The sequence below is a fragment of the Pseudochaenichthys georgianus genome, chromosome 13 (genome assembly GCF_902827115.2).
Source record: "Pseudochaenichthys georgianus chromosome 13, fPseGeo1.2, whole genome shotgun sequence".
In the NCBI taxonomy this organism is placed as follows: Eukaryota; Metazoa; Chordata; class Actinopteri; order Perciformes; family Channichthyidae; genus Pseudochaenichthys; species Pseudochaenichthys georgianus.
In genome coordinates, this window is record NC_047515.1 from 15,531,027 (window position 1) to 15,558,078 (window position 27,052).

At 41.7% G+C, this 27,052-nt stretch overlaps 2 protein-coding genes across 5 annotated transcripts in view; both read right to left on the bottom strand.

Annotated features, from left to right (window-relative positions):
- Positions 1–21,477, bottom strand: part of mtus2b (microtubule associated tumor suppressor candidate 2b) — a 37,836-nt gene extending 16,359 nt beyond the window's left edge. For both annotated transcript variants that reach the window (XM_034096842.1, XM_034096841.1), the window contains exons 1-7: positions 21,364–21,477; positions 15,493–17,471; positions 10,560–10,749; positions 9,661–9,819; positions 6,151–6,258; positions 2,161–2,253; positions 974–1,170 (exon numbers count right to left, since the gene is read on the bottom strand). In XM_034096842.1, the coding sequence (XP_033952733.1) occupies positions 974–1,170; positions 2,161–2,253; positions 6,151–6,258; positions 9,661–9,819; positions 10,560–10,749; positions 15,493–17,310 (2,565 nt within the window). In that variant the 5' untranslated portion in view covers positions 17,311–17,471; positions 21,364–21,477. The remainder of the gene's footprint in view (positions 1–973; positions 1,171–2,160; positions 2,254–6,150; positions 6,259–9,660; positions 9,820–10,559; positions 10,750–15,492; positions 17,472–21,363) is intronic.
- A 633-nt stretch (positions 21,478–22,110) lies between these two features.
- Positions 22,111–27,052, bottom strand: part of LOC117457402 (high affinity cationic amino acid transporter 1-like) — a 35,792-nt gene continuing 30,850 nt past the window's right edge. For all 3 annotated transcript variants that reach the window (XM_034097473.1, XM_034097474.1, XM_034097472.1), the window contains exons 8-12: positions 26,734–26,836; positions 26,022–26,227; positions 25,785–25,936; positions 24,527–24,635; positions 22,111–24,433 (exon numbers count right to left, since the gene is read on the bottom strand). In XM_034097473.1, coding sequence (XP_033953364.1) covers positions 24,261–24,433; positions 24,527–24,635; positions 25,785–25,936; positions 26,022–26,227; positions 26,734–26,836 — 743 coding nt within the window. In that variant the 3' untranslated portion in view covers positions 22,111–24,260. The remainder of the gene's footprint in view (positions 24,434–24,526; positions 24,636–25,784; positions 25,937–26,021; positions 26,228–26,733; positions 26,837–27,052) is intronic.

Sequence of the window (27,052 nt, forward strand, 5' to 3'; positions counted from 1 at the left end):
CCTGACATGAAAGGCCAGCCAGCTCTATTGAATACATTCTAATTTACTCAATGAAGATATGAAAAGCCATTGTACATCAAACATAATTTCCCTTTGAATGAAATGGAAAACACCATTTGTATTTCCCCTCATCTTCCTCACACATTTTACTGACACATCCTTCTGCTTTGTAGGTATTCCCAACGTATTAAAAGTGACAGGCTATGTGAACAAAGTAAAGCTGACATCAAAAGCTAGATGCTTCAGGTGTACTTGGTGCGTAGTGCTTTGTAGTTGCATTCTGACGCTTGCAACAGCTTTCCCTTCCGGGTGTATTAGCCCAGAACATGTCTGCAACAGCAGGATTAACTAGCATGCACATTTTTGATATGGACAAAAGATAAAATATAAATACAGGATTCTGCATGACACTGCATGACATTTCTCTACCCTCTGTAAATAAGACATTCCTTTATTCTTTATTCTAGAAGCTTCACTTCAGTGAACCCCTTATGTTATTCCTTGTGGCATGAAAACCAACGAGTAACCAACCAGCAAAGATCCATCCATCATGATGCATGTCAAATTCAACTTATCAAGTTATGCTTTTGTTCCACAAAATGTAAATGCAAACAAGGGCTGTTTTGACCTTGGCTAATTACAAAATAATTGATATTAAATATCTTTAAATCTCTCAAAATGCATCCTTTCTGAACCTCCAACTTTCTAATCTTGGAATTGATCAAATTCATGACATTAATGAGTTAATTTTTCAGAAATGAAAGCCTGATTAATATCTTATAGCCCTGTGAATGAATGACTTGTCATAGCTTCCTTAAACAGAGCTAAGAAGGAAGGGGACTGGCTGTTTTTAATGTAGGATTCATTCAGATTTGGACTTTAAAACATTTAATGGGGCTCTCAAAGTGATGGCAAGACCAATATTGCTTACAGGTCAACCCGGTGGAGGTCACAGAGCTCTGCTGTAGCCTACCTTGATACAGAAATGCTGGGTAGTGATGCTGAAAACGTCCAGACACAGAGAGGCTTTCTTTAGCTGGGCCTGAAGGCTCTGAACCTGCAGGTCCTGCTGCTCACAGCGCTCCCTCAGCTGCTGGATCAGAACCTGGTCCATCTCCTGGGCCCGCTCAGTCCGAACAGCGCCGTGAACTGCTGCCGTCCGCCCCCGAACTAAAGAAACAAAGAGCAGGAGGACAAAAATAATATGATGAAATATTTTCACTCATAACAAACTTAATGAAATACAGACACAATAACCAAGTATACCATATGTATTTTATTAGAACTAATCAACCATTTCTTCTTAAATAATGAACCAGCAAGTAAAGATCGAGAGTGAAAATTACAGACATTCCAATAAGTCATGTAAAGGCCAATTATTAGCTAGTTTCATTCAGAGTGTTGTGTTATTGTTATTTTTATATCAATTCAATTCAAATATTGTGTTTTGTTTTGACTAATACTCCACCTCTTATTTTTTTACCTTTAGTAAATAATTAATAGACAAAAACAACATTAACATTGATCAATATCCAATAGCAATACTAAAAGGCAGATTTATACTGCAGATACTAGCAGTTGGTACTCTCGTAGCTGTAGCAATAAAGCGCTGATTGGTTGGAGCCACAGTGGTTTATATCCTCCCACCTGGTGGAAAATGGTCTTTCTGTTACTCAAGTCATCTCACTGCTCATCAATGAGCTGCCGTTTCCTCCTCATATCTTAACAATCATAGTGGGAAAACACGAGTGCATCATGTGAGCAGTAGAGAAATTGAACTGTAACTCTACCCAGCTGATAATCTGTCTGTGTGCTCTCTGGGAAAAGGACAAATGCTGACTTGTTGTGGTAATCTGACCCAGCAGGGTTTTCTACTGAAAGAGCCATCCCAGCATTACTGCTCCTGTAGCTTGTTGCTATGACAACAGCAGGCTGCCATGGGTCTTGTAATGAAGCGTTGAGAGAGAGAGAGAGAGAGAGAGAGAGAGAGAGAGTGAGTGACTGTACAATTTAAAGGTACAGTAGCAACTGATGGTGCTGCATTATTGCGACTGCTGCTTTACTCCCGATGTAGCACTAAACTAAACATACCATATCAGATACATACTGGATGAGCATACAATTTGTATTCACATTAACATTAATTATTGTAAGACTCACCAGGGGACTGTGGCTTTGGCGAAACCACAGCAAATCTTTTAGGAGAGGACTTTGGTGCAGCCTCCATGTCCTTCTGCATCTCTCTCCTAGAGGCTGTGCAGTAAAGAGACAGGTTCATATGTTATATTATATATTTGAAACAGGAGAAATACACTTGTTTTCTCTCATAAAGATTTTTTCATAGATAGATTATTTGTCACATGAGTTACAGTTGAGGTATTTAAAGTTATCATTATAGTATTTTCTATTTCATGAACACCCTTTTATAAGACGCCATAGACATTTAGGTCTTATCTCACATTTAAGATAACATGCAAAACATGAAGGTTTTAGAAGGTCTCCCTTGAAAAAGAGATCAATGATCTCAATGGGATACACCTGGGTAAATAAAGGTTTGAAATGAAATAAATGGTTTCCTATGTCTACGATTATTTGTTGCACCTTTTCAAAGAAAATTAAATTAGGTTCCATTTGATCTGCTGCAGAAATTCAAATGTTGCTTAAAATGAAAGGGCCACACATAATTGTTATTCAGTAAAACATGAAAACAAGGTAGTTTTTGTGCTATTTTGGAAAATTAAAGTATTTCTTAAAAAATCGTATATACGTATATAAACAAGATAAAGATGAGGACAATATGGTACTGTAATAATCATAATATGGTACTGTATGGCTACCATCAGTGTGGTAGCCATAATGTACACACAAGATTATTTCATGTATTACTGTAAATCGGTATGAAGATGAAAAACATGATATAGTAAAACAAAAAGCTGTTATTTTTTAAACTTTCCAATATTTGATTTCGACCAGGGACACATACACATTCTTCTTGCCTTTACAATATTCTATTGAATTCATCTGAGAAGGTGAAATCAATCTTTTGTCTCAAAGTTGAAAACCAAAAAAGGTTGGGAACAACTGTAACCCACAGTTGGGGAAGGGTCTGAGTGAGGAGCAGTGTGTAGTACTGTGTACAGTCAGTGACCACCAGCTGGAGTCGCTGCTCCACTTGTTCACACAGGCTCTGTGGCAAGAGGCTGAGATGCTCCTGGCTGGATGCTCCTGGCTGTACTGTATGAGTGTACTGTACTGTACTGTACTGTGTGAGTGTACTGTACACACTCTGTGCCACTGGATGGTGCTGATACTCTACATTCACTGTAAAGGTGCTAACCATACAGTCTATGGTGCTAACACAGGCCACAAGGTGCACCAACCAACAACAAAGACGCCTACATCAGCAGAGAGGGAGTACTAGATGATACTGTATCACTGATGTGTTGCAATACAAAGCAACAGTAAAATACATTACAGCAGGGCTCACTTTTATAGGTTGATGTTGTTTCATGTTGCATTGCTTTTTTCAACCTAAAATAATATCTCTCACTGGGAAAGGGAAATGAACACTGGGTGTGACGCGCCTGTCAGGAGGAACAATCAATCATGTTGTGGTGCTATAAAATCTTTATCACCATGAAGATGCTTTGTGGTTCCACATCAGCTTCAAATTCGTCCAGCTCATTTTAGAGGTTTTATTTATTTATCAAAACACATGGGGGGAAATAAAAAGAGGATTCCTGGTTTTGTCTGTAAAGTCCTTTAATGACTATTTTGTGCTAAGATACATAATTCTAATAATCATGTTTAATTACATGCAGAGACAACCAGGCTACTAATTACATTACATGACATGTTACTTGTTAGACGCTTTTATCCAAAGCGACTGTTACGTGCCGCAGTGTTTGTGTGTGTGTGTGTGTGTGTGTGTGTGTGTGTGTGTGTGTGTGTGTGTGTGTGTGTGTGTGTGTGTGTGTGTGTGTGTGTGTGTGTGTGTGTGTGTGTGTGTGTGTGCTTCAGTTACAGCGACCTCTCCTGGCAAAGTGCAAGGCTGCAGTGGGTTTAACGTATCTTTGCCTTGAAAAATATTCGATGCACACACACACATACACACACATACACACACACACACACACACACACACACACACACACACACACACACACACACACACACACACACACACACACACACACACACACACACACACACACACACACACACACACACACACACACACACACACACAGGAGGACAGTGCTGCATCCTGGGCACCGGCTCTATCCACTGGGCTATCTATTCTTTAAACTATTGAAGTGTTTTTATAGTAATTATTGTCTTTTTGTTCACAACTTCTCCACATTTCGAAGTGTTTCACGAGCCAGAACGACCTATCTTTCTTCCTGGCTTGCTCTATAATGATCCAATTAAAATGCAATACCAACAACTCAACACAACAACGCAAACTACGACAACAACCCACACATTGTGCATTGTTTAGAGTGGTTATGAAGTGTTGAAGCGCTCAAATTCGAAACCGTTTCAACCTGTCACCTGTCAGAATCGAGACGAGGCAGTGCATTGAATCACCTGATTGGACGGCAAACCAGTGAGTTGATTCATTCAGGAAATGAAGCAGTTGCTGCTTCGGACGTCATATGTCACGTGATTTGAAGCAAGCTTCGAAGCACTGCTTCTATGGAATAGAAGAAGTCCAGGGTTGAAGCTCCGTTCGAAGCTTCAGTGTCAAACTGCCATCACTAGATGTGCTCCTGGATATGGGACACTAGTTTAATGTGCAAGTTAGCTGGTGAGCAGCCCGTGTTCTTTTTTTGACTATTAAAAGGCCTGTTCGTGACTCCAGAGAATGGTTTCCTCTCTTTTTTCTCATGCCTGATCAACATTGTGTTTTGTTACTTCCCTTGGTACCCCTAGATTTAGAGGGAACGTAACAGCGACTTACATTACATTGCATTTAGCTGATGCTTTTATACAAAGCGACTTACAATAAGTGCATTCGACCAAGAAGATATAAACTTGAAGAAAACATAATCATATAAGTACATCAGGTTTCATAGAGCTAAAACATTTCAAGTGCTACTCAACTGGCTTTAGATAAGCCAGTCCTTTGTTAGTATACAAGTGCTTTGATAGTAATTATGTCGCTCGAAGTGGAGTTGAAAGAGATGAGTTTTCAGTCTGCGCCGGAAGGTGTGTAAGCTTTCTGCTGTCCTGATGTCAGTGGGGAGCTCATTCCACCATTTTGGAGCCAGGATAGCAAACCCACGTGTTTTTGCTGATGGGAACTTGGGTCCCCCTCGCAGCGAGGGTGCAGCGAGTCGTTTGGTTGATGCAGAGCGGAGTGCACGTGCTGGGGTGTACAGTTTAACTATGTCCTGGATGTAGGAAGGGCCAGATCCATTCACAGCATGGTACGCAAGTACCAGTGTCTTGAAGTGGATTCTAGCAGTTACTGGAAGCGGTATGGTGTGGGAACATTTTGGAAGGTTGAAGAATGCAGCTGCATTCTGGATGAGCTGCAGAGGTCGGATGGCACATGCAGGTAGACCAGCCAGGAGGGAGTTGCAGTATAGGCGTGAGATGACGAGAGCCTGGACCAGAACCTGCGTCACTTTGTGTTACATACTCAATACTGTGGGCAATCCCCACAGGAGCAATTTGGGGTGAAGTGTCTTTCCCAGGGACACAACGACATGCTGACTGCAGTGGGACTCAAACTTGCTATCCTCTGATTCAAAGATCAGCACACTACCCCACTGTGCCACAAGCCTCCCATAATTCTCTGAACGATTCTCAGGGAGGCAATTAATGAAATGATGAACACAAATTAAAATGCCCTGACAAAGACCAAGTGTGTTCGATTTTCGTAAAGGGTGCAAGACTATTTACTTTTCCCTCGTGGTTAGAATCTCACAATTGTATTTTGAGAATAAATAACATACAGATAAGAGACCTTGGAAAAACTCACGGCCATTTAGGTATCATTTGTCAAGGGTCATGTGATCACAGGACAGCATAACCTTGATTTGGGTGTTGTTGAAACAGCAGCATAAGGATGTTATCTTTAATATTACACATCCACACACATAACAATTGAGAAGCGGACCCATGTTTCCAAAGGCTACGTACCGAGCGGGGAGCAGCCCTGCGGGGGCAGACTGCGGCGCTGCAGGCTGGGGGCGTTGGGAGGCTGAGGGGCGTGTTGGTGAGGTGTGTCATCGCTGCCACTGCCATGATCTGAAGAGCAGGAAGGGTGTGAGGATTTTTAAAAGTTACCAATTACATTACATTTTTCAGTTTGGTGCATGAGAAAATGGGGGTATAAAATGTTCAACATTAGCCGACATCACAGTGCGTTATTGAGAAGTGAAGCATTTTGAGTATTACTTGGCTGCATACTCAAAAGACGTTCCTTCTAACGGTACGTGACAACACATCAAATGTATGTTTGCAACTTGGCTTGCATTATCCACATCATTATTCACATTCTCATGAACAAAGCTTGGTTTGTTAAAACCCCATGGGATGGAAGCATTGTGGCATTAATTAGTCATGTTTTTTGTACATGTGTTGTTCAATTAATTTATATAGTAAATCGCTTTTGGAAATTTAAAATATATACTGTATATTTTGTCACTGTTATTGACACCCCTGGATCATCGGACCTTTACTCCTTGCATTTACATTTCCAGGATCAAGGATGGGCACGTTATCGACTTTCCTTAGAGAGTTTTTCTTTCCTTAACTGCAGAAATTAATTAAGACTAGCAAAGCAGCGGCATGTTGCAAACATCTCAATTATTCATAACAGCTGTTATCACACCCCAAGCTTTCTGAAAAAATGAAAGGCTTTGATTCGTAGAAAAACTGAGGCTGTACAAGGGAGAAGTCCAACAGAAACACATCACCAAGATGAAAGCTTTCCATCACGCGTACAGTACAGGGAGATCCTTGTTGTCATACATTGGTGTTATATTTGATAACATTCCGGATAAACTCTGGATTCAAGTACTATTTAAAAAAATCTGCATTTAGCTCTCCTTTGTCAGTAAGTGAAAGTGGATCGCTTACTTTTCATGAAATATTCAGCTCCTCAATCGATAACACTGCTGCTGACACATGCTGCACCTACAGTATAGGTGCCTCAGCACTCTCAAAGAGGAAGGAAGGACAGGTTTGTGCCCTTGAAATAAAATATATATTGTCAAAGGATGAATAAGTCATAGGATTGTTTAATGATGCTGAAATCACAGATGAAACAATACACTGTTGTAGCAATATATAATTAGACTTCAAATAAATGAAGTCATTTTTGATGACAACATGCCCAGTACCTGTGTGAAACCTCATGTGGGATCACTGTAGCTCTCCTCTCTGCAGCATATTCACCTGGGAGATTCAGATGATGCTTTTTTCCAAAGGCGTCTTACTAAAATGAGGCTGAGCCAAGAAGTGGTTTGTCTGAAGGACACGGCTGGAGGCTGACTCACACTGCTGAATGCTTCTTTTAACCTGCATATACAGTACAAATCCATCCCTGCTGCAAGCCTCCTGAGATCAGTGTTACACCACCAGCATGAAGCAAGAAGGACATGCTCTGCTGGTGACTAACTCAAGTGAGAACAGACATTTTAAGTGGATTGAATACAGGCATTTTGCTTTGGATTTGCAATCATGCTTACCTTTATATCTACTGTGCACTTCTCATTTATCATTTCTCAATTATTCCTCTCAATCTAATTTAGAATAAGCTTTTTTTTAATTGAGATGTCTGGCCTGTGTTGTGCAGTTTCAGATTGATATTACAGGAATATCAAGTGATTAGTCGTTTTTATCATGTTGTCAGACAACATTATTTTTGTTTTTCAGTGACAAAACAACTGAGTACCATTGACACACACACTGTAGCGCAAACACAGTCAACATAACTATTGTATCTTTCCTGCAGTGTAACTGCACTCACTGAGCTAACTGAACATTTCATTTGATACGTCACCAGCATCCTGGTGCTCATAATGGAGGGATGTACTCACTCTCAGTCAAAATATTTTGTTAAAGTGCATCTCCAGTTAATGTGGCTTCATTCAAGGCATACAGTGGCATTATAATGAAGCATCTCAGTCTGCAGCTATACCTGAAGGGGAACACCGCCGTGCAAGCTGCCAGTCTAATATCAGGTACTTCCATCTATTTACTAAAGCAGCTGATAACAAGCAAATCTGTACCCAAGATAAAACAGAAAAAAATGGCAATAAAAACTGAGTAGGCCACATTTACATGACTACAGGTTATCATCTTACGCTGTGCTTGTTTTATGACGAATCAGTGTTAGAAAAGTACAAAAATAACCCAGTAAAGTATACATTGGAGACTTGAGGGGAATCTAAAGCAGAAAGACCATTATCTCACTTGACTTCAATGAACGTTTGTGGAGGAGATCCATCAGCAAGAGAGAGGTTGGAAGTGTTGGAGTAAAAACAGCTTTAACAGATTATCCTGTCATACCCTGCCTCTCTCTTTTTGACACATACTGCAGCTGCCGCTGCTGCCGAAACATTTTAATTTCAGAGATTATACATAAGGAAATCTGCTACTCGCTAGGGGTCTGCATCGTGCATGAGACACCATCGTTTATATTTCTTTCCCAGTGTAAGGACCCTACCTGAACAAGAAGCTGAAGGAGTGTCTGAATCCAGCAGTTCAGAATGATACAGTAAAAGTGAAGGGCAGGAATGGCAGCAGTCAGCGGTTTAAGGCTGAAACAAATGTGGTGACACTCAAGCGATGACTGCAATAACTCATCATCATATCAGCACAGTCAGTACAAATGCCACCGGGACACTTAAGCTTAAACAATTGCAAGCTTATCTAGACAATGTTTTGAATAAACTTTGTCTTGTTCTTGTTTCTTTGTACATTTGATATTCATAGTAAAACCAAGGTAGCAGACAGTAATTAAGCAAAGATTGAATCAGTACAGCTGTTAGAAGTGTCACTTTGTGTGGGATCATGGGATGAATGGAAAAATGAAGGAGGGAAACACTTTTTTCAGATATTGCTTGGTACAGTATGAGTCAGCAATATGAACAAATGATTCTGCAGTAGCTCTATGTTGTAACATAACACATTTGGACTTCTATACATATAATCATTAAAAGCTGTAAGTAGCTGGAAACTCTTCAGCTTGTTTTGAAACATTTCTTACATCTCGGTCAAACTCAGAGATAGGCCTATAAGCTTATCCAGTGCATTTGAGCAGCAAAGATTTCCCTAAATCAAGAATAAAGTATATTGAAGGATAAAATGTTGCAGTGTGCAGCAGGGGGGGAGAGCAACTTCAATATTTCTTCATCGCAGCTTCGGTGGTGCAGCAGCTTTCAGCGCCTACTTGTGATAAAATGCATGAAAAATGAAAGGAAGTGAGCGGTGGTTACTATAGTAACAGAGGATAGCAGAAGCAGCCTTGACTTCTGGTAAACTAACGAGGAGATGTAGACGTGATAAAACCTAAACCTGGAAAACCCGGCGGAGCACTCTCTGACGTCCGAAATATCTTTGTGTGGATCACACAATTTAAAATAAAGTAGTGAAAACGGTTTAGCCCTAATTCATATTCATAATATGTTGAGTGTGACTCACGCTCAGACGGTCGGCAGGGATCGCTTTGATTGCTGTCGTTTGATTGGTTGCTGGACACAGATGAGGCACTGGAGCTACGGACAAAGCCGAGGGTAGCCAGACGGGAATTTGGCAGGGCGGAGAAGCCTGGAGGACGGAGACCAGACCTCTTCTGATCTCCTGGAGGTTCATGAGGAAATATGCAATATTAGTGGGGGAGCCTTATGAGATATGGTACACACATTCTGCGTCTATTACAAACTTACACATAGGGAATGTAGAAGTAAAATTAGAAATATGATTTTGTCAAATTCAATATTGAAACTGATATTCCATGAATGACATTACACTTGGCAATTGTAGGTTAAATACTTGTGCCATCCCTGATTTGTTAGTGTTACTAAAGTTCTTGACAGACCTGAATTAAAATAACTGACTTGGGATCAGGATTATTTTTCACAGATGCAGATGGTGTAAGAAGACCTTTCTCATTGTTGTGAGTGAAGAAAATATGATTTACTTACATAGCACCACATTCAACACACATATGACAACTATCATTCTGATTAAATTGGACATAATAAGAGACACCATATGTGGAAGCTGACTATGTATGTGAGAAGGTAGAAATATGCAGTGCAAGTGGGTAGGATGTGTCTGTTACATTGCTTTCAAATGGTTTGCACTTCAAAGAGTTTAGGTGCAAAAAGCCAAGCCTCATCTAACGCATCACAGGGGGGGAAATAAAATAGGTGAATCACTCAGCGTGTCAACATTTTTCTCTGCAGCTCGACTAGAGGAGGATGGGACGGCACAGAATAGCAATGTTTGCAGATGAAAAAGCTCTAATTATATATATTCCCACAATGGTCTTTATGTTAAACATGTCCACCAAATTGGCCAACAGACCACCGTCTCACCTGCAGGGTCCTGGTTGCCTTGGTTGGACGCTCCGGCTGGCTGAGCAGACTGGCCTGGGACTGGGGCTGACCTCTGACCCATCTGAACTCTTGTCTTGGCTGCAGGCTGCCTGGTGACCGCTCCTAACCCCAGCTGAGGCCTCAGAGCTCTGGGTGAGCGAAAGACACTGCATCCATCCTGGGAAACATTCTGAGGAGGAACATTATAAATGTCACTGTCATCACATCAAATATTTAATCAGACAGGAAATATTATGGTTATGATGCAATTATAAAGTAGATTATTTCACTCATTACTACATGAAAACATTGCAAATGTGTGAACAATGTTGGCATCCTTAATCAAAAGATGAGGCTGCATAGGCCAACCCGGTATCACGGCAAGACGTGAACATGTGACGATTTACCATGCTGGGAGACGTGAAGATGTCACGATTGCGTCCCTTCAAACGTGACAGTTACACGGTATTGTTAACATTTGTTTAGTAATGGATATTGAATATGGAATAAAGGTTTTGATAAGACCTGGTGTAACAATAATCAAAAAGGACATTAAAAGAGCTCCAGATGTTAATTATCTGTTTTTGCAAAAATAAAGTATACAAAGTTGATTCTTGACTCTTTAAACACTGAGGTGATTATTGTTACACCAGGTCTTGTCAAAACCTTTATTCCATATTCAATATCCATTACTAACCAAAACAGCACACCTGAAATGTATATTTAAATACTTTATTAAGGGTAGTGAATACATTTTTTCTGTATGTTTTTCAAATCAGTGTTATAAGTGTCATAGCTTACATTGCTATTATTATCCTTAAAATATATGTAAAACAAAACCACTTATGATCTTTTTATTTGAGTGGTTTACTAATGACAGTTAATTCTGTTTTTGCTATTGATGGTTTCATTTTTGTCCATCCATCCATCTTCTCCCGCTTATCCGTGGTCGGGTCGCGGGGGTAGCAGTTCCAGCAGAGAGCCCCAAACTTTCTTTTCCCTGGCGACATCAACCAGCTCTGACTGGGGGATCCCAAGGCGCTCCCAGGCCAGCGAAGAGATATAATCCCTCCACCTGGTCCTAGGTCTACCCCTTGGTCTCTTCCCAGCTGGACGTGCCTGGAACACCTCCCTAGGGAGGCGCCCAGGTGGCATCCTAACTAGGTGCCCGAACCACCTCAAATGGCTTCTTTCGACGCGAAGGAGGAGCGGCTCAACTCCGAGTCCCTCCCTGATGACCGAACTTCTCACCTTATCTCTAAGGGAGACACCAGCCACCCGGCGGAGGAAACCCATCTCGGCCGCTTGTATCCGCGATCTCGTTCTCTCGGTCATGACCCATCCTTCATGACCATAGGTGAGGGTAGGAACGAAAATGGCCCGGTAGACAGAGAGCTTTGCCTTCCGGCTCAGCTCCCTTTTCGTCACAACGGTGCGGTAAAGCGACTGCAATACCGCTCCCACTGCTCCGATTCTCCGGCCCATCTCACGCTCCATTGATCCCTCACTCGAGAACAAGACCCCGAGATACTTGAACTCCTTCACTTGGGGTAAGGACTCATTCCCTACTTGGAGTGGACAGTCCATCGGTTTCCTGCTGAGAACCATGGCCTCAGATTTGGAGGTGCTGATCCTCATCCCAGCCGCTTCACACTCGGTTGCGAACCGATCCAGTGAGTGCTGAAGGTCGCAGACCGATGAAGCCATCAGAACCACATCATCTGCAAAAAGCAGTGGTGCAATCCTTAGTCCACCGAACTGCAGACCCCCCCCCCCACGACTACGCCTCGAAATCCGATCCATGTATATTACAAACAGGATTGGTGACAAAGCGCAGCCCTGGCGGAGGCCAACCCTCACCGGAAATGGGTCCGACTTACTGCCGAGGACCCGGACACAGCTCTCGCTTTGGGAGTACAGAGATTGGATGGCCCTGAGTAGAGACCCCCTCACCCCATACTCCCGCAGCACCTCCCACAGTAACTCCCTGGGAACCCGGTCATACGCCTTCTCCAAGTCTACAAAACACATGTAGACCGGATAAGCGTACTCCCAGGCCCCCTCCAGGATCCTTGCGAGAGTAAAAAGCTGATCCGTCGTTCCACGACCAGGACGGAATCTGCATTGTTCCTCCTCAATCTGAGGTTCGACAATCGGCCTGACCCTCCTTTCGAGTACCTTGGAGTAAACTTTCCCGGGGAGGCTGAGTAGTGTGATGCCTCTGTAATTGGCACACACCCTCTGATCCCCCTTTTTGAAAAGGGGGACCACCACCCTGGTCTGCCACTCCTTCGGTACCGTTTCCGACTTCCACGCAACGTTGATGAGACGTGTCAACCATGACAGTCCCTCAACACCCAGAGCCTTCAGCATTTCCGGGCGGATCTCATCCACCCCCGGGGCTTTGCCACTGTGGAGTTGTTTGACGACCTCAGTGACCTCCCCCCGGGAGATTGGCGTTGATCCCCCGTCATACTCCAGCTCTGCCTCTAACATAGAGGGCGGAGTTGTCGGGTTCAGGAGTTCCTCAAAGTGTTCCTTCCAACGTCCCAACACTCCATCAGTTGAGGTCAACAACGTCCCATCCTTACTGTACACAGCTTGGATGGTTCCCTGCTTCCCCCTCCTGAGGTGTCGGACAGTTTTCCAGAACAACTTTGGTGCCGCCCGAAAGTCCTTCTCCATGTCTTCTCCGAACTTCTCCCACACCCGCTGCTTTGCCTCGGCCACGGATGAGGCTGCTGCCCTTCGGGCCTGTCGGTACCTTGCAACTGCTTCGGGAGTCCCCCGGGATAACAAATCCCTGAAGGCCTCCTTCTTCAGTCGGACGGCTTCCCTGACCACCGGTGTCCACCAGGAGGTTCGAGGGTTACCGCCCCTTGAGGCACCTAAGACCTTGAGACCACAGCTCCCCACCGCGGCTTCGGCAATAGAGGCTTTGAACACCGACCACTCTGGTTCAATGTCCCCAACCTCCACAGGAATGCCCGAAAAGCTCCGCCGGAGGTGTGAGTTGAAGGCCTCCTGAACTTGGGCCTCCTCCAGACGTTCCCAGTTCACCCGAACTACACGTTTGGGCTTACCAGGTCTATCCAGAGGCTTCCCCCGCCACTCGACCCAACTCACCACCAGATGGTGATCAGTTGACAACTCCGCCCCTCTCTTTACCCGAGTGTCCAAAACATACGGCCTCAGGTCCGATGATACGATAACGAAATCGATCATGGACCTTCTGCCTAGGGTGCTCTGGTACCACGTACACTTATGAGCATCCTTATGTTCGAACATGGTGTTTGTTATGGCCAATCCATGACTAGCACAGAAGTCCAGTAACAAACCACCACTCCGGTTCAGATCAGGGGGGCCGTTCCTCCCAATCACGCCCCTCCAAGTGTCTCCATCATTGCCCACATGTGCGTTGAAGTCTCCCAGCAAGACTAAGGAGTCCCCTTCAGGAGCCCCATACAGGACTCTTTCCAGGGTCTCCAAGAAGGCCGAATACTCTGAACTGCTGTTGGGTGCATAAGCACACACAACAGTCAGAGTTTTCCCCCCCATAACCCGCAGGCGTAGGGAGGCGACCCTCTCGTCCACTGGGGTAAACTCCAACAACGAAGCACCTAACCGGGGACTTGTGAGTATCCCCACACCCGCCCGGCGCCTCACACCTTGAGCAACTCCGGAGAAGAATAGAGTCCAACCCCTATCCAGAAGTAAGGTTCCAGAGCCGACGCTGTGCGTAGAGGTGAGCCCAACCATTTTTGTGAAAAATAATAAAATGTATTGTGTGAAAAGAAATGTAAGAAGTTGTTTAATTGCTGATATATTTATGATCCACGTCACGTTTTCAGTTTTGGCAGCAGTCTTCCTGTTTGTCTAGAAGTCTTCTCATCAGGGCTCTATAAATAGAGAACTACGGCAGATATGTAATATTTAATGCAGCCGAACCGTGTATTACAATGGCGTTATGTGATGACTTTCAAAGAGCAAAGCAAGCACACTCGGAATAAAGTATTATTTTTAACATTATTTATTTCACATCGCATACACACCATATCCCAACATGCATTGCGGCTAAACCATCGAATCACCGAGCTGAGGATCTTGCCTACGTCTGTTTCCGGTATTGTTAATGACGGATATATTTTGTTATACACACATTCCTTCACATTTACAATTTAATTTACATTAAAGTATTTCGTGAGGCCTTCTAACATGTTTTTAAATATAACTACGGTTGTAGTTGAAGAGTTTGTAAATTAACATGAACCGAAGCTGTTGCCTGGCAACGCAATCGCACAACGTCACGTCCGTTAATTCTACATCCACACACATGGATTAACATCGATTTAATACATTAATGTAGCCTTTGTTTCTGCTAAAAGAGGTGTCGACCAGCTGGGGCAACAAGAAAATCGGCGTATCGAAAATCGAGTGTGACTATTAAAAAATAAATCAACAATAACAACCGACCGTCGGGGTAGCATTTGCTTGGCATTTCCGGTTATTTCTCCACTGGTTAACATGGGTTAACAATACCGTGTAACTGTCACGTTTGAAGGGACGAAATCGTGACATCTTCACGTCTCCCAGCATGGTAAATCGTCACATGTTCACATCTTGCCGTGATACCGGGTTGGCATAGACTGTATAGAATGTGTTAGCCACATCAAAAAAGATACAAGCAACCTAAAGAGATTTTATCAGCATTTAGCAACTGTGACATTTATCGTTAGCATTACTGTTTGGTAAGATAGTAACAGACTGTACAGAACTTGTTTATTTACTTTCAGAGGGTTAAGGAGAGTTCCAAATACGTTTAAGTTTACTTTTTCAAGCTTTTGTATTACTTAGATATTTTGTAATTTGCATGTTATTTTAATGTATTGGTTTCAACAACTAATAGCACCTGTTCTTCTTATCAATGACTCACCTCCTGGAGTGTTTTTTCTGGAATATCCTCATTAAAACTGCCCGACTTCCCACTCAACCTTTGAGGAGCGGTGTTGCCTGGAGGTTTTACCCCAGCAGAAGCCATGCCTGGAGGATGGTAACCTGACTTCGGCATCTCCTGTCGATATTTGTCAAACAGCAGGTTGGAGGAGCATAGCACCGGCGAGGATTTAGGTTGAGTACCAACCTTTGCATCTTTCTGAGCTGGTGGGCTGGAGTAAGAGGATATTCTTTGTGGGAGTGTAGAGCCTTCGATTGGTACTTCTGTCCCTTGCGGTTTAGCTTGAGGATTCTTTCGAACATAGGTGATTATTTTGGGTCGGACATTTTTAGGCTTCTGGGGAGGAGAAGACCTCCTGGGTTCAGGCTCTTTCTGCTGAGAAGAGACAGGTTTGGGGATGCAGCTGCTCAGACCTGTCTTACCTGGTGGTCTGACAGTTGGACCCAAACCTCTCTGAGGGGAGTCGCTGCGCTCGAAGCTCAGAGACCTGATGCTCTGGACCTTCGCTGGAGACCCAAGCAGTCGTCTCTTGGGGGAACCAAAAGTTATTTTAGGGGAAGTAGGAGTTGCTGGTCGACTTGGGCTTCCCCATGGCTTCCTCCTCTCCAGACTTGAAGAACTGGAAGGTACTGTGTTCTCAAAAGAGCCCTGCTTGTTGAAGGTGTTTTCAAATGATGGCTGCTTCTTTAAAGTAGTTTCAAACGATGGCTGTTTTTTGTAACTCCATTCAGGAGGGTATTGTTTTTTCAACGAGTTGTCAAATGATCCTTGTTTCTTCATGGCTTTGGATTCAAAGGATGACTGATTCCCCTTTGTACCTGTTTTTGACGGGCTGAAGTTCACATCTGGGGCCTCGTCAGCTTGTGTGCTTTTATCCATTTTAATGTTGCTTTGTTCGTGTGCTGTTTTTGTTGTGGGTATACCCTTGTGCTCAGTACTTCTCCTTTTATCAAATTCTCCCTCTACAAAAGCATTGCCTACTTTATTTATCTGGTTATTGTTCTTCCTGTGTTCATCAAAGGCATCCTTACACATAAAAACTCCATTGCTGACTTGTGCCTCTGATACCAAATCCTCAGATTGAACTGTTGAATTCAAATTCATGTCCACATCTATCCCGTGTATTATGTTTTCTCCTGAGGGGAGGGGATGCTGATCAGCTCTCTGAGAGACCTCGCCTCTCTCGGGGACATTGTCAGTTGTCAGAGTCAAGTCTTCTGAGATGGTTGAGTAAGGCCCAGAGGCAATGTGCCAGGAGTCTGTTGTCTGGGATCTGACAGTAGTGTCCATAGCAGTGTCCATGCTTGAAATGGTGGACAGACAGGACACAAAGACATCCGTTTCTGAACTTAACTCAGCCTTGGACAACTCTCTGCTCTCAGATTTCTGAGAGGCATTGGTGTCCTGCTCACCGGCTTCATGCAGAATAGTCTTTATCTCTCCCCTGCTCTTATTATCCGTCACATGGTCAGCTGAACCTTTGCTGCGGGATGTATTCGGGTCTTGACGCCTTTTTCGCTCAGCAACCCCGGCAAAGTCCTTGCCATCCTCCACCACGTAGGCCTCCAGCTCCTGACACTCCAGCATCTCGAACTCGGCCAGGTCGGGGTCCTCACACTGCGAGTCTGTACCCCAGATGATGACTTTGTCCTGCTGTACTGTTTCAGTCATAGTGCCAGATTCAGCCATCATCCGGCCATCTTCTGTCCGGATCTCATTGGCGTTGGCATCACCGTCAGCCTGCTGGTTGCTATTTCTCAACTCCCCCTCACGGAAGGGCTCTCCTCGACCGCTCATTTTGGAAACAACTCTGAGTTTAGAGCGCCACAAGAGCACTTTAAAAATCAATCCTCCATGGCATCAGCAACAAAACCTCTTTCCATTACATCAATAATCGGAATGTTGAATATCATGTCTAATTCGGAAGACGGATCTTCATGACATCTGTGGTCCTTATCCTGTATAAAGACAAAAAATTACATATTTAAATATCAACAAATGAAAGATGACTTGAACATTTTCAGGGTATAATACATGGGATTTCAATTGTCTGCTCTCCTGCCATACATGTTGATAGACAAGCTTCAGAAGTTGATTTACAAAAGGAAGCTCAACCCCAAAAAAGCGTTTCTTTTCTGAATTCAAGCTTGCCGAACATACCAGGAAAATACAATAAATGTAGGTTTTTAAGAACAACAACATTGTATTCAAGAGACAAGAGAGGAGAAAACGCTGCAAACGCTGTCCTACTGTATATTCTGACATTCCAATTATACCTAATGTTTCAATTCTAACTGAGTTCCTCTGTTTAAATAATCATCTTTGAATAATCATCTTGCAGCAGTACTGGACTGCCTTCAAATGAGCAAGAAGTATCTGCCTTAGGAAAGGATTTGTTCCATAGCCAAAACAATGAATTTCCCTCGCAAAACTGTGAATAGTCTCAGGGCACAAGCAAGTTTTTTATAGCACCACATTTACATTCTGCAGCAACTGTGATTTGGCCTGCTAGATTTCCCCCGTCACTGCTTACGGTTGCCTTTGCTGCTTTAAAAAGCCTGTAAACTCATAAATGTTACCAATCCCAGATCATGTTCTCAACAGGTGACAATGATACAACAACATGTCACTATTTGACATGAAAATAAGCATATTTTTGTAATTCTTGCAGAGGAGCTGTGTTTGGGGGGGCATTATGACAGCATGCTGTGCTGTGGGGCATTTACGTCTGTTTTCAACATTTGCTATGAATGGGTATGGGTACACAAGTGTTGAAATGATATATCTGTAATACAACGTGGGATTGACTTTCACTATTGATACCATCGCAGGGAGTTTAAGACTGTCAAATAAATGTAAGGTTTCTGTGCAGATGGCACCACAGTATGGCTGTTACTGATTATTATAGCTGTATTTACTGTTTAACAACCCAACAATTGTGACCTGTCAGCAGATGTCTTCACTCTTCTCTATTTATCAGATTAGGACTTAACTATTAATCAGAATAATCAATTTGTGGTACAATGCTTCATCTAAGCTGTTTACCTTCATGTCTTTTGCAAAAGCACATTATAAAGGTCTGCAATTTACCTATTTTACCTATAGTGGCTTTGCACTTGTAGAGTTCAGAGAGCTTCAACAGACCCTCACAGGAACACGTTCAACTAGGTACCATGAAAACACTTTTTTTCCACTTAAGTAGTCTTTTGTCCAACCCGGTATCACAGCAAGATGTGAAAATGTCACGTTGGTCCACACTGGGAGACGTCAGGATTCGCGATTAGTATATTGCAGTGATACCGGGTTGCTTTTGTCATATAGTAGTAGCAGTAGCTTCACAAAAACCTGCCTAAAACCAACTATAAGTTTGTTATATTGTTCAACTCATCATCCAATAGGCATTTAACCTGGATTACTGCTCCACCTCATCTCTTCGATCACCATGTATGTCCTTTTACTGTTAATGCCTACAGAGCAGGAAATGTCTAATAGTTTCCAATGTGTGATAATAAAGTTCGCTGCATGTTTAGAGTAAGGAGGGGAAACTCCTTTGGTGACATACATAATGATACTATGTGTTGTACTAGTGATGTAAAGAGGGCCCAAAGACATACGTGTTTTGTTTCCAGTACAGGCAAACACACTGCACTATGCTGTGTCAGCACCTGCACTGCAGACACCAATACATCAGATTCCCTTACACCTACAGTAACTCTCCCCCGCCTCCCTATCAGGTCTCTAACAATACTATACAGTTACTGTGACTCTATTAAACTGATCCAGCTCTGGTTAAAATCCCTCCATGTAGCATGTTGCCTGACAAGAGATGTCAAATTGGACAAATGAAGTCCCGTTTCAAGAGAAAACTGCATTCTGTTCGCTAACAAGATTTCTTCGGCTGGAGCAGAGATTGCTTCTCCATCTCTTAAATTGATTTCCGTCTCCAATTCAGTGCATTGCAGAGTGTACAGACAAAGTACTGTACATATGACACTCACTTGAACAGGGAGTGACATGTTGAATATGGCCAGGAAATAACATCAATGCTAACATTAACATCTAGATCTCATAAAACCTCTCTTGTTCACCTTTTTATTTTACCCTACTTGCCCTTTTTTTGTGAGTAGAGTTTGCATTGTATCTGTTAATTTTCTGCTTCACAGTCTCTCATCCTGGATGAATTAAAAGTATCACAGAGATGATTAAACTTTTTAATTCATTTCAACCTCTTTCTCTTCACTAATCTCAGAGGAGCTAGGAGTCTGGAGGAGACTGATGGAGAAAAAAAAGGGTGCTGCTGGTTTCACTGGCTGAAAAAGTGCAGTTATAATACTTGGAGTAACTGAAGTGACACTCTTCCCTTCCTTTATGACCCCATTGCCTTATCCACCCAAACAGCACATACTGTAACACAGTGCACGTAGGCTCTTTCCTTCATTGGCCCTGTCGCTGCCACCCCTTTTTTCCGCACCCCCTTTTAAATGACATTCCCTGATTGCTTTCTTCTCATGGTGGCAACAGCCGATAATGATCCTGCGGTGACATTAAGGAGACTGAGGAAATGTATGTTCATAATGTCAACATGCTTCCCTGAGCATGTTTCCCCATCCCCCCATTGTTCAGCAACTCCCCCCGCCACCACCTGCCTCCTGATATGCAGCATGATGGCGGGACTTTCATCGGGGCCTCTAATTAAATCTGTGCATTCTAGAGCGAGTGCTTGTGTGGGAGTGTGTGTGTGCTCAAACCACTGTTTCTCAGGGAGACAGAATCTCTTTCGTTGTTAGCAGTCATACATCTGTAGCAGAGCACAGAGATCAAGGCCTTCATTTGTCCATCAAGCTTCACTAAATGCTTAATCTGGAATCCTCATGAAATATTGAGGATGGATGAAGATGGAGGCACCGGTCTCCCTCTCTTTTTCACGCCTCAGTGGCCTTTACTTCTTTGTGTAACCAACAAAAGCTCACAGCTGATCTTCTGTGACTTAAGCACATTGAGAAAGCAAGAGAAAGTGTGTGCCGCTACAATCTACAAGTGAAGACACAGAGGGTGAAGAGGCAACACACATGCTGGAAAAATGTTGATGTGGCATGCACATGTAAAATAATTATGTTGTTGATATTTTAAATCAACACCTTACATTACGTTACATTTGTATAATCACCAGCTATTGCCAACAAAATTGAGGCTCCTGAGCTTCATTGTCACATCTTACATTAAGTAACAACTGTGGTCACCACACACACACACACACACACACACACACACACACACACACACACACACACACACACACACACACACACACACACACACACACACACACACACACACACACACACACACACACACACACACACACACACACACACACACACACACACACACACACACACACACACACACCAGCAAAAATATGTAATTTCTCTGTTCCTGATGCTCACGCTGCCCTGTTCCTCATTTTACAGCTTCTAAAAATAAAGGGCATCAACAACACATGATCCCTAAACAGGAAGGAAAAACATAAGGCGTTGTTGCATTTATGACAGACACGGGAGAAAAAAAACATAGAGGTGAAAAAACATCAGAGGGGCTGACCCCACTAAACACACACACACCCACATACTGAGGTGAGCCCCTTTCTAGCTCGAGTGCATGCAACAGCAAAGATAATTTATCATGGCAACAAGACTTGTAAATTAAATCGGTAATAAAAACACCTCCAAAAGCAGGACGTCTCCCTCCAGCAGATGCAGCAGTGTCAATAAATCTACTTCTCAGTGGTGCAGATCTGAGGATGACAGGGAGGGAAAGCAGAACACACCCGGTGTGAAATGTAGATCTTACCGTTCAGTTTCAGGTAATCCTCTGGAGAACAGCTCGACAGTGAGGACGAGGAGAAGCGAGAGGGAGGCATCCAGCTCTCGCTGTGATGAAGAGGAGACAGACTGTACCGTCGCTGAAAACAGGGAGGAGAGGAGGCTCGACCATGGAGGGCTCGACGCCCATAGCAACACGGGCTTAGGTCTCCCCCTGCTGGTCCATTAGTGAATTACTCTATCAAATATTTAGAGCAACAGTACACTGGCAGCAGTCGCAATGTTAGAGACGAGGAGAAGGGCCACATGAGACAAAAATGTTGGATGTGACCAAAAGTAAAACAAATGTAACCTTTATCTCAGAATTCTTTCTGAATTTCTTTCCTAAAATGTTTGAAATCAGAACATAATTGTTTTCTTTACTCATGGTCAAATTCCCAAAATATTTTCACCCTAATCCACTTATGTACAATACATTGACTTAAGTAGAAAAAAAATTCACTTCCAGGTTTTTAAGTCTAGATGGATAATAGCTTCATTTGTTTTTATAATTCGAGGCGGTTTAATCATCCACAAAATATAGAGCACTTTATATTCTTAAAAGTTGTAGTCAATCAAAAACAAAACAAGTCTTTTTTCATAAATAAAAAAAACAATCTGAACAGAACTAAAAGAGTGTGGAAAAAACATAGTACCATTTTCTATGTGAGGCAAACTATTATGTAACATGCTGTTGTTATGGGTGTGCACATCATTTTCACAAAAATCAAAGATACCAAAGTCTATGGCTCTAACCTCGAGCAGTATTTATTTACAGCAGCAACTATACAAACCCCAACCAATTAAAGACAACACATGCTGAACAGCTGACTTCACCACTCTGATACACTGTAAACACATTTATACCTTTTGATTTTCAAGCTTCACAACAGTTTTGAAACAGTGCAACATGCAAAAGTTTACATCCATTACAAACTAAGGCTGATGGTATAACCTATTGACTCAATTTGTGCTTTCAATCTAACATGTTCAATCTATTTATAGTCAACAGCTGTTGGCACAGTTTGTCACCATTTTACTTTACACAATGCTTTCAACGATATATTGTAGAGGTCCAAGGAAAAACATGTAACATTGGCAGTAACTTTAAGCAAAATCAAAACAGTATTTACAAAAACAGACATTAACTGTTAGAAAGAGGTAATGATGAACGTAATAAAAAACTGTATACTTCATAATATCCCACTAATTCAAAATCTCCCAGTTTAAAAAAAGGCTAGTTGTGGATGGAAAACAGTAACTTTCTGCATCATAATCATATCCGTCAATGCTGCTTCAATATCTTAAAATCAACGTGAGACATAATAGTAATTAGTTACAAAGCTATTTAGTACTTAAACTTGTAGACTATTTCAATGTCATTGATGAAAAATTGCAAAATAGATGAATTGCAATATTGTTTTAACTCGTTATCCAAATAAATGTAACAGAATTTGGCTCATGGTTAAATCATTAGTTTCTCTCAAGGGAACATAAATAGCTAAACAAATCATAGTTTTCACTTTTAAAAAAGGACTCAATAAGAATACCGTTCACCTTGTTGCATTTTCAGTCCTTACTAAACATACTTTAATGCTTTGTTTTCCGATTTTAGCTGCCGTGGGAATCTGCACACACTTACAATCAGCTTTACTCTCCATAATCAATAAATAATGTCCGACTGTCAGAGACACTGTGGGTTAACAACTGATGGAGGAGCACTGTAACGTATGGTGTTTCTGATCATTATGGGAAACTCCATCCCATTCTGATGTATGTTAACTAAAAATAGAAAACTAAGGTGACATTTCTCTTATATATTATAAATATACGCTTTTAAAAAGAGTACATTATATACAAACATTATGCAATTCACACTAACTGGTACAAGAGCAATATCATACCTCCTTAATAGTTTAAAATTCATTTAGGAAATAGGCACTTAAAATACATCGCCTGAAGTATCTGACAGATCACTTCACGACGTTAGCAGCTTTTCTTTCTTTGGCTGATTAAAACAGTTCCCTGATGTAGCACACACTGGTGTATTTGTTTTCTGGTAAAAGTCTGCCATGACGAAACCATCTATCTGACATGGAGGTATATTGATCACAAAGTATTATTCCAGGATATTCACAGCACCATTACGCATTATTTCTCACATTTTTCTGTACGGTTCATCCCAGTAACAGAGTTGTACTTGTTATACTCAAGAACAACACATACAAATGTGTACCTTTTGAGGGAAAATAACAACACAAAAAGGCACTGAAGATACAGTAACATTCTCAGCTGAGTTTGAAAAGGTTTTATCTAAATAAATGCAATTAATTTAAAAAAGGTGCGGAATAAGGGATTTTGGATATAAAAACTAATTTTCTCTGGTACAGAGGCACTGTGTATTTTAATGCAGCATGACAAGGGCCAAACATTTGCAAAGATATCCGTCAAATAAATGAAAAAAAAAGTCAAAAGTCAAGTTCAAGTATGCTTTTACAGAAGTAAAAGATAATAAGGGGCTTTTTTTCTGATTGACTGTGGATTAAGGAGCCACAATTAGGGTTACAAATAGATATATGTACAACAGGTGCATTACAAATCTACTTGTTCTCTGCTTTTTAACACATTTAATTGTGCAAAATATATCAAAATATAATTTCCTCTAAACTTAAATATTGTTCTTTTAGATGAATGGAGTTATATTTAATCTTTATTTCCAACTAGCCCTTTTACTTTTACTTTACTCAAAAATGTTAGCAGAAACAAGGAAACAACTCAATCCTCTGACTGGAGGGAGGCATTAAAGTCTCCGTGTATTTCCAATGCAGCTATTTTAGAGAGTTCAACAGAACAGAAATATGGTGGCTTAGTGAACCTCCTGTCTCCTCATGAATCTTCATCGTCGTCTCCCATGTTGTTTGGTATTTCGTGTAGGAAGGCTTCCTTCTCCGGGGCCATGGGGGCTCCCTTTATTGAGCACGCTGGAGCGTAGGCGTCAGACCTGGCCATTGATGCCTCTACACTGTTGCGAATACCATAGCCGAAGTAGATAAAGAAACCTAAAAAAACATTGTGGCAGGGAAATTAATTAATTGTCAAAGCAAAAACAGCAGAGATAATATTTCAGATTGTTAGCAAAATATCCAAATTACCTAAGACCATCCAGATGGCAAAGCGTATCCAGGTTCCTCTGCCGAGCTGCATCATCAGATACACGTTGATGAACATACTCATGACTGGGAGAACGGGCAGCAGGGGAACCTGTGAAGAGAGAGTGTGTTTATTTAATGCAAATATTAAGAGAAATATGGACTCAACGCATACAGTAATGGGTGACATGAACCTTAAGACTATTGTCTGGATGTGATGGTGCAGGGAAATCTGTCTGTTCTTAACAACACTGAAAACTAAGCAAACTAAAAACAATTAGCTAAGACTTCAACAAAATAGTGCTGATGATACACATTTCCTAAAGAAACTAAAATAACAAACAACCGGATACCAAATATATTCTCTCAATGCTTGTTAAAACTTAGAACAAGAAGCTACAGCAACATGTGTTAGCATTGTTTTATACACATGTAGAAGACTCTTACAACATCAGCATGGTTTATTTCTGTAAGCTGGATGGGCTCGGACAGTGATATAATAAAAAAAAAGTTGCCTAAACTATTTCAAAAGCCTGCCATAAATCTAAAGTTAGTTTATGTTTTCTAGGCAGCCATTGGCTTTAATTCAAATCCTATTTGAGTATTTTCATAAAATGACATATCCAATTTCCCCTCTCAGCAAGTTAATTTGAATCATGAATCAAAGTAAATAAATCGCAATCAATTCAATAACTAATTGTATACTTTGTAAATATCTGGCAAGTATGTTAAGAAGTACACGTAATTCACATTGTTTGCATACACATAAGAAGTCGTTTAGCAGGTTAAGAGCAACAGTACAATCTAAAGACAAACTCCTCATTTGATTATGTACAGTATGAATGCAATAGGGAAAGTGCAATTTGATTATGTATGTGCAATAGGGAAAGTTCGGTACCTGTATGCTTCTTGTTGTTTCTTTGCCATGTGATATATGTGATCTCTGTTCTGTATCTATGACTGATTGACCTGAATGTTTTTTATGTGTATTATCTCGATGCCCAAGACAAATTTCTCCTAAGGGAGACAATAAAACTCTATCTCTATCTCATCTCCTCCCCTTCCCACCGTTTGCTTGTTGTGGTTTGCTCTGTCTCTGTGTTTCATTCTAAACAACAATAAAGCACATTGCTGTAAATGCTCATTATTGCAAATAGCAGAGTCATTTACCTCAAGCTTATCACGTTTTGACAATGTCATCTTGTACGTGTGACTATGAAATAGTGTGAAAAGAACTCTTTGGTGAAAGAACACCCTTTACCTTAAAGGCGAGCTTGGTCTTGCTCTGCGGCTGTCTCCACACCACGACGGTGACGATGATACAGACCAACACTATGATGCAGAGCACAGACACTGACCAGGCAGCCAGCCCTCCATGAACAGCAACAATGCTGAAAACAAAGACCAGAATACCTACGGGAAGAATAAAACCATAAGTAGAGGTAATTGGTTTTGCAGTATTAGTATTAGTTTTCTCTGGGCTTTGTGTTCATCTCACCTAGTACGCTGGTGCAGATGTTGACGGCGAACCCTGACGTGTTGGACGGCTCTGTGTTCGAAGGGTAGAGCACATTCCTGATGGTGAGGCGATCCTCTGCTTGTGCCAGTACGTCAATGCTCCCCTCGTTATAAGACTCAGACATATCAGGGTCATCCTGAGTGTTGGCCATCTCATAGGCGTTACTGGGCTGTTCAGGCTGGTACCTTCAGATGGAAAACACATGGTCAAAACCTGACTTAAAAACCTAAGGCTGTAAACTAAGGCTGAGAACACACCATCATGTTTTTTTGCGAAAGTAAAGAAAAACTCATACATTATGATGGGGTTAACCAAGGTTTCCCTTCTGGTTAATATGCTATACATGATTTTGTTGATTCAAAACCGTCGTCCAATATGCATTTAATACATGACGTGAATAAAATACGGTAATCTAAGTAGGTTTTTTATAGTTTTTATAGTCTAACTTACATTTGGCCTGACTAGCCTATAACCAAGGATTCTTCATAACCCTCATAATCCTTTAAATACATATTTGTGTGGTAAAGTATGCTTTCACAGGGTTTTTAATTAACTTATTTCTCTTTCCTTATATTAATATATATATACAAAGGAATTATACTCGACTATTGATTCTTTTGTTTGTATTGTTACAACACCTATTATTATTATTATTATTATTATTATTATTATTATAAGCCCAGATGATTACCTGAGGACCAACACACAGGCAGCCACCAGAGTGTAGGCCAGCAAAGTGCCAATGGACATGAGGTCAACCAGGTCCTTCAAGTCGAACAGGAAAGCCATCACAGCTGCAGGAAACACGGGAGGAAAACAACAAGTCAGCAAGAAGATAGATTATCACACTATGACAAACAATGTAAAATGACTTTTTAACAACAATATAGTGCAGATATTGTATTTCTATACAACATACAAAAGTATTAACTTTTACTCTACAGCTCTATGTATTTATGTGATTTTCCATCATCCTCCGTCCCCTAGAGGGCACTGTTGCCTTTGGCCTC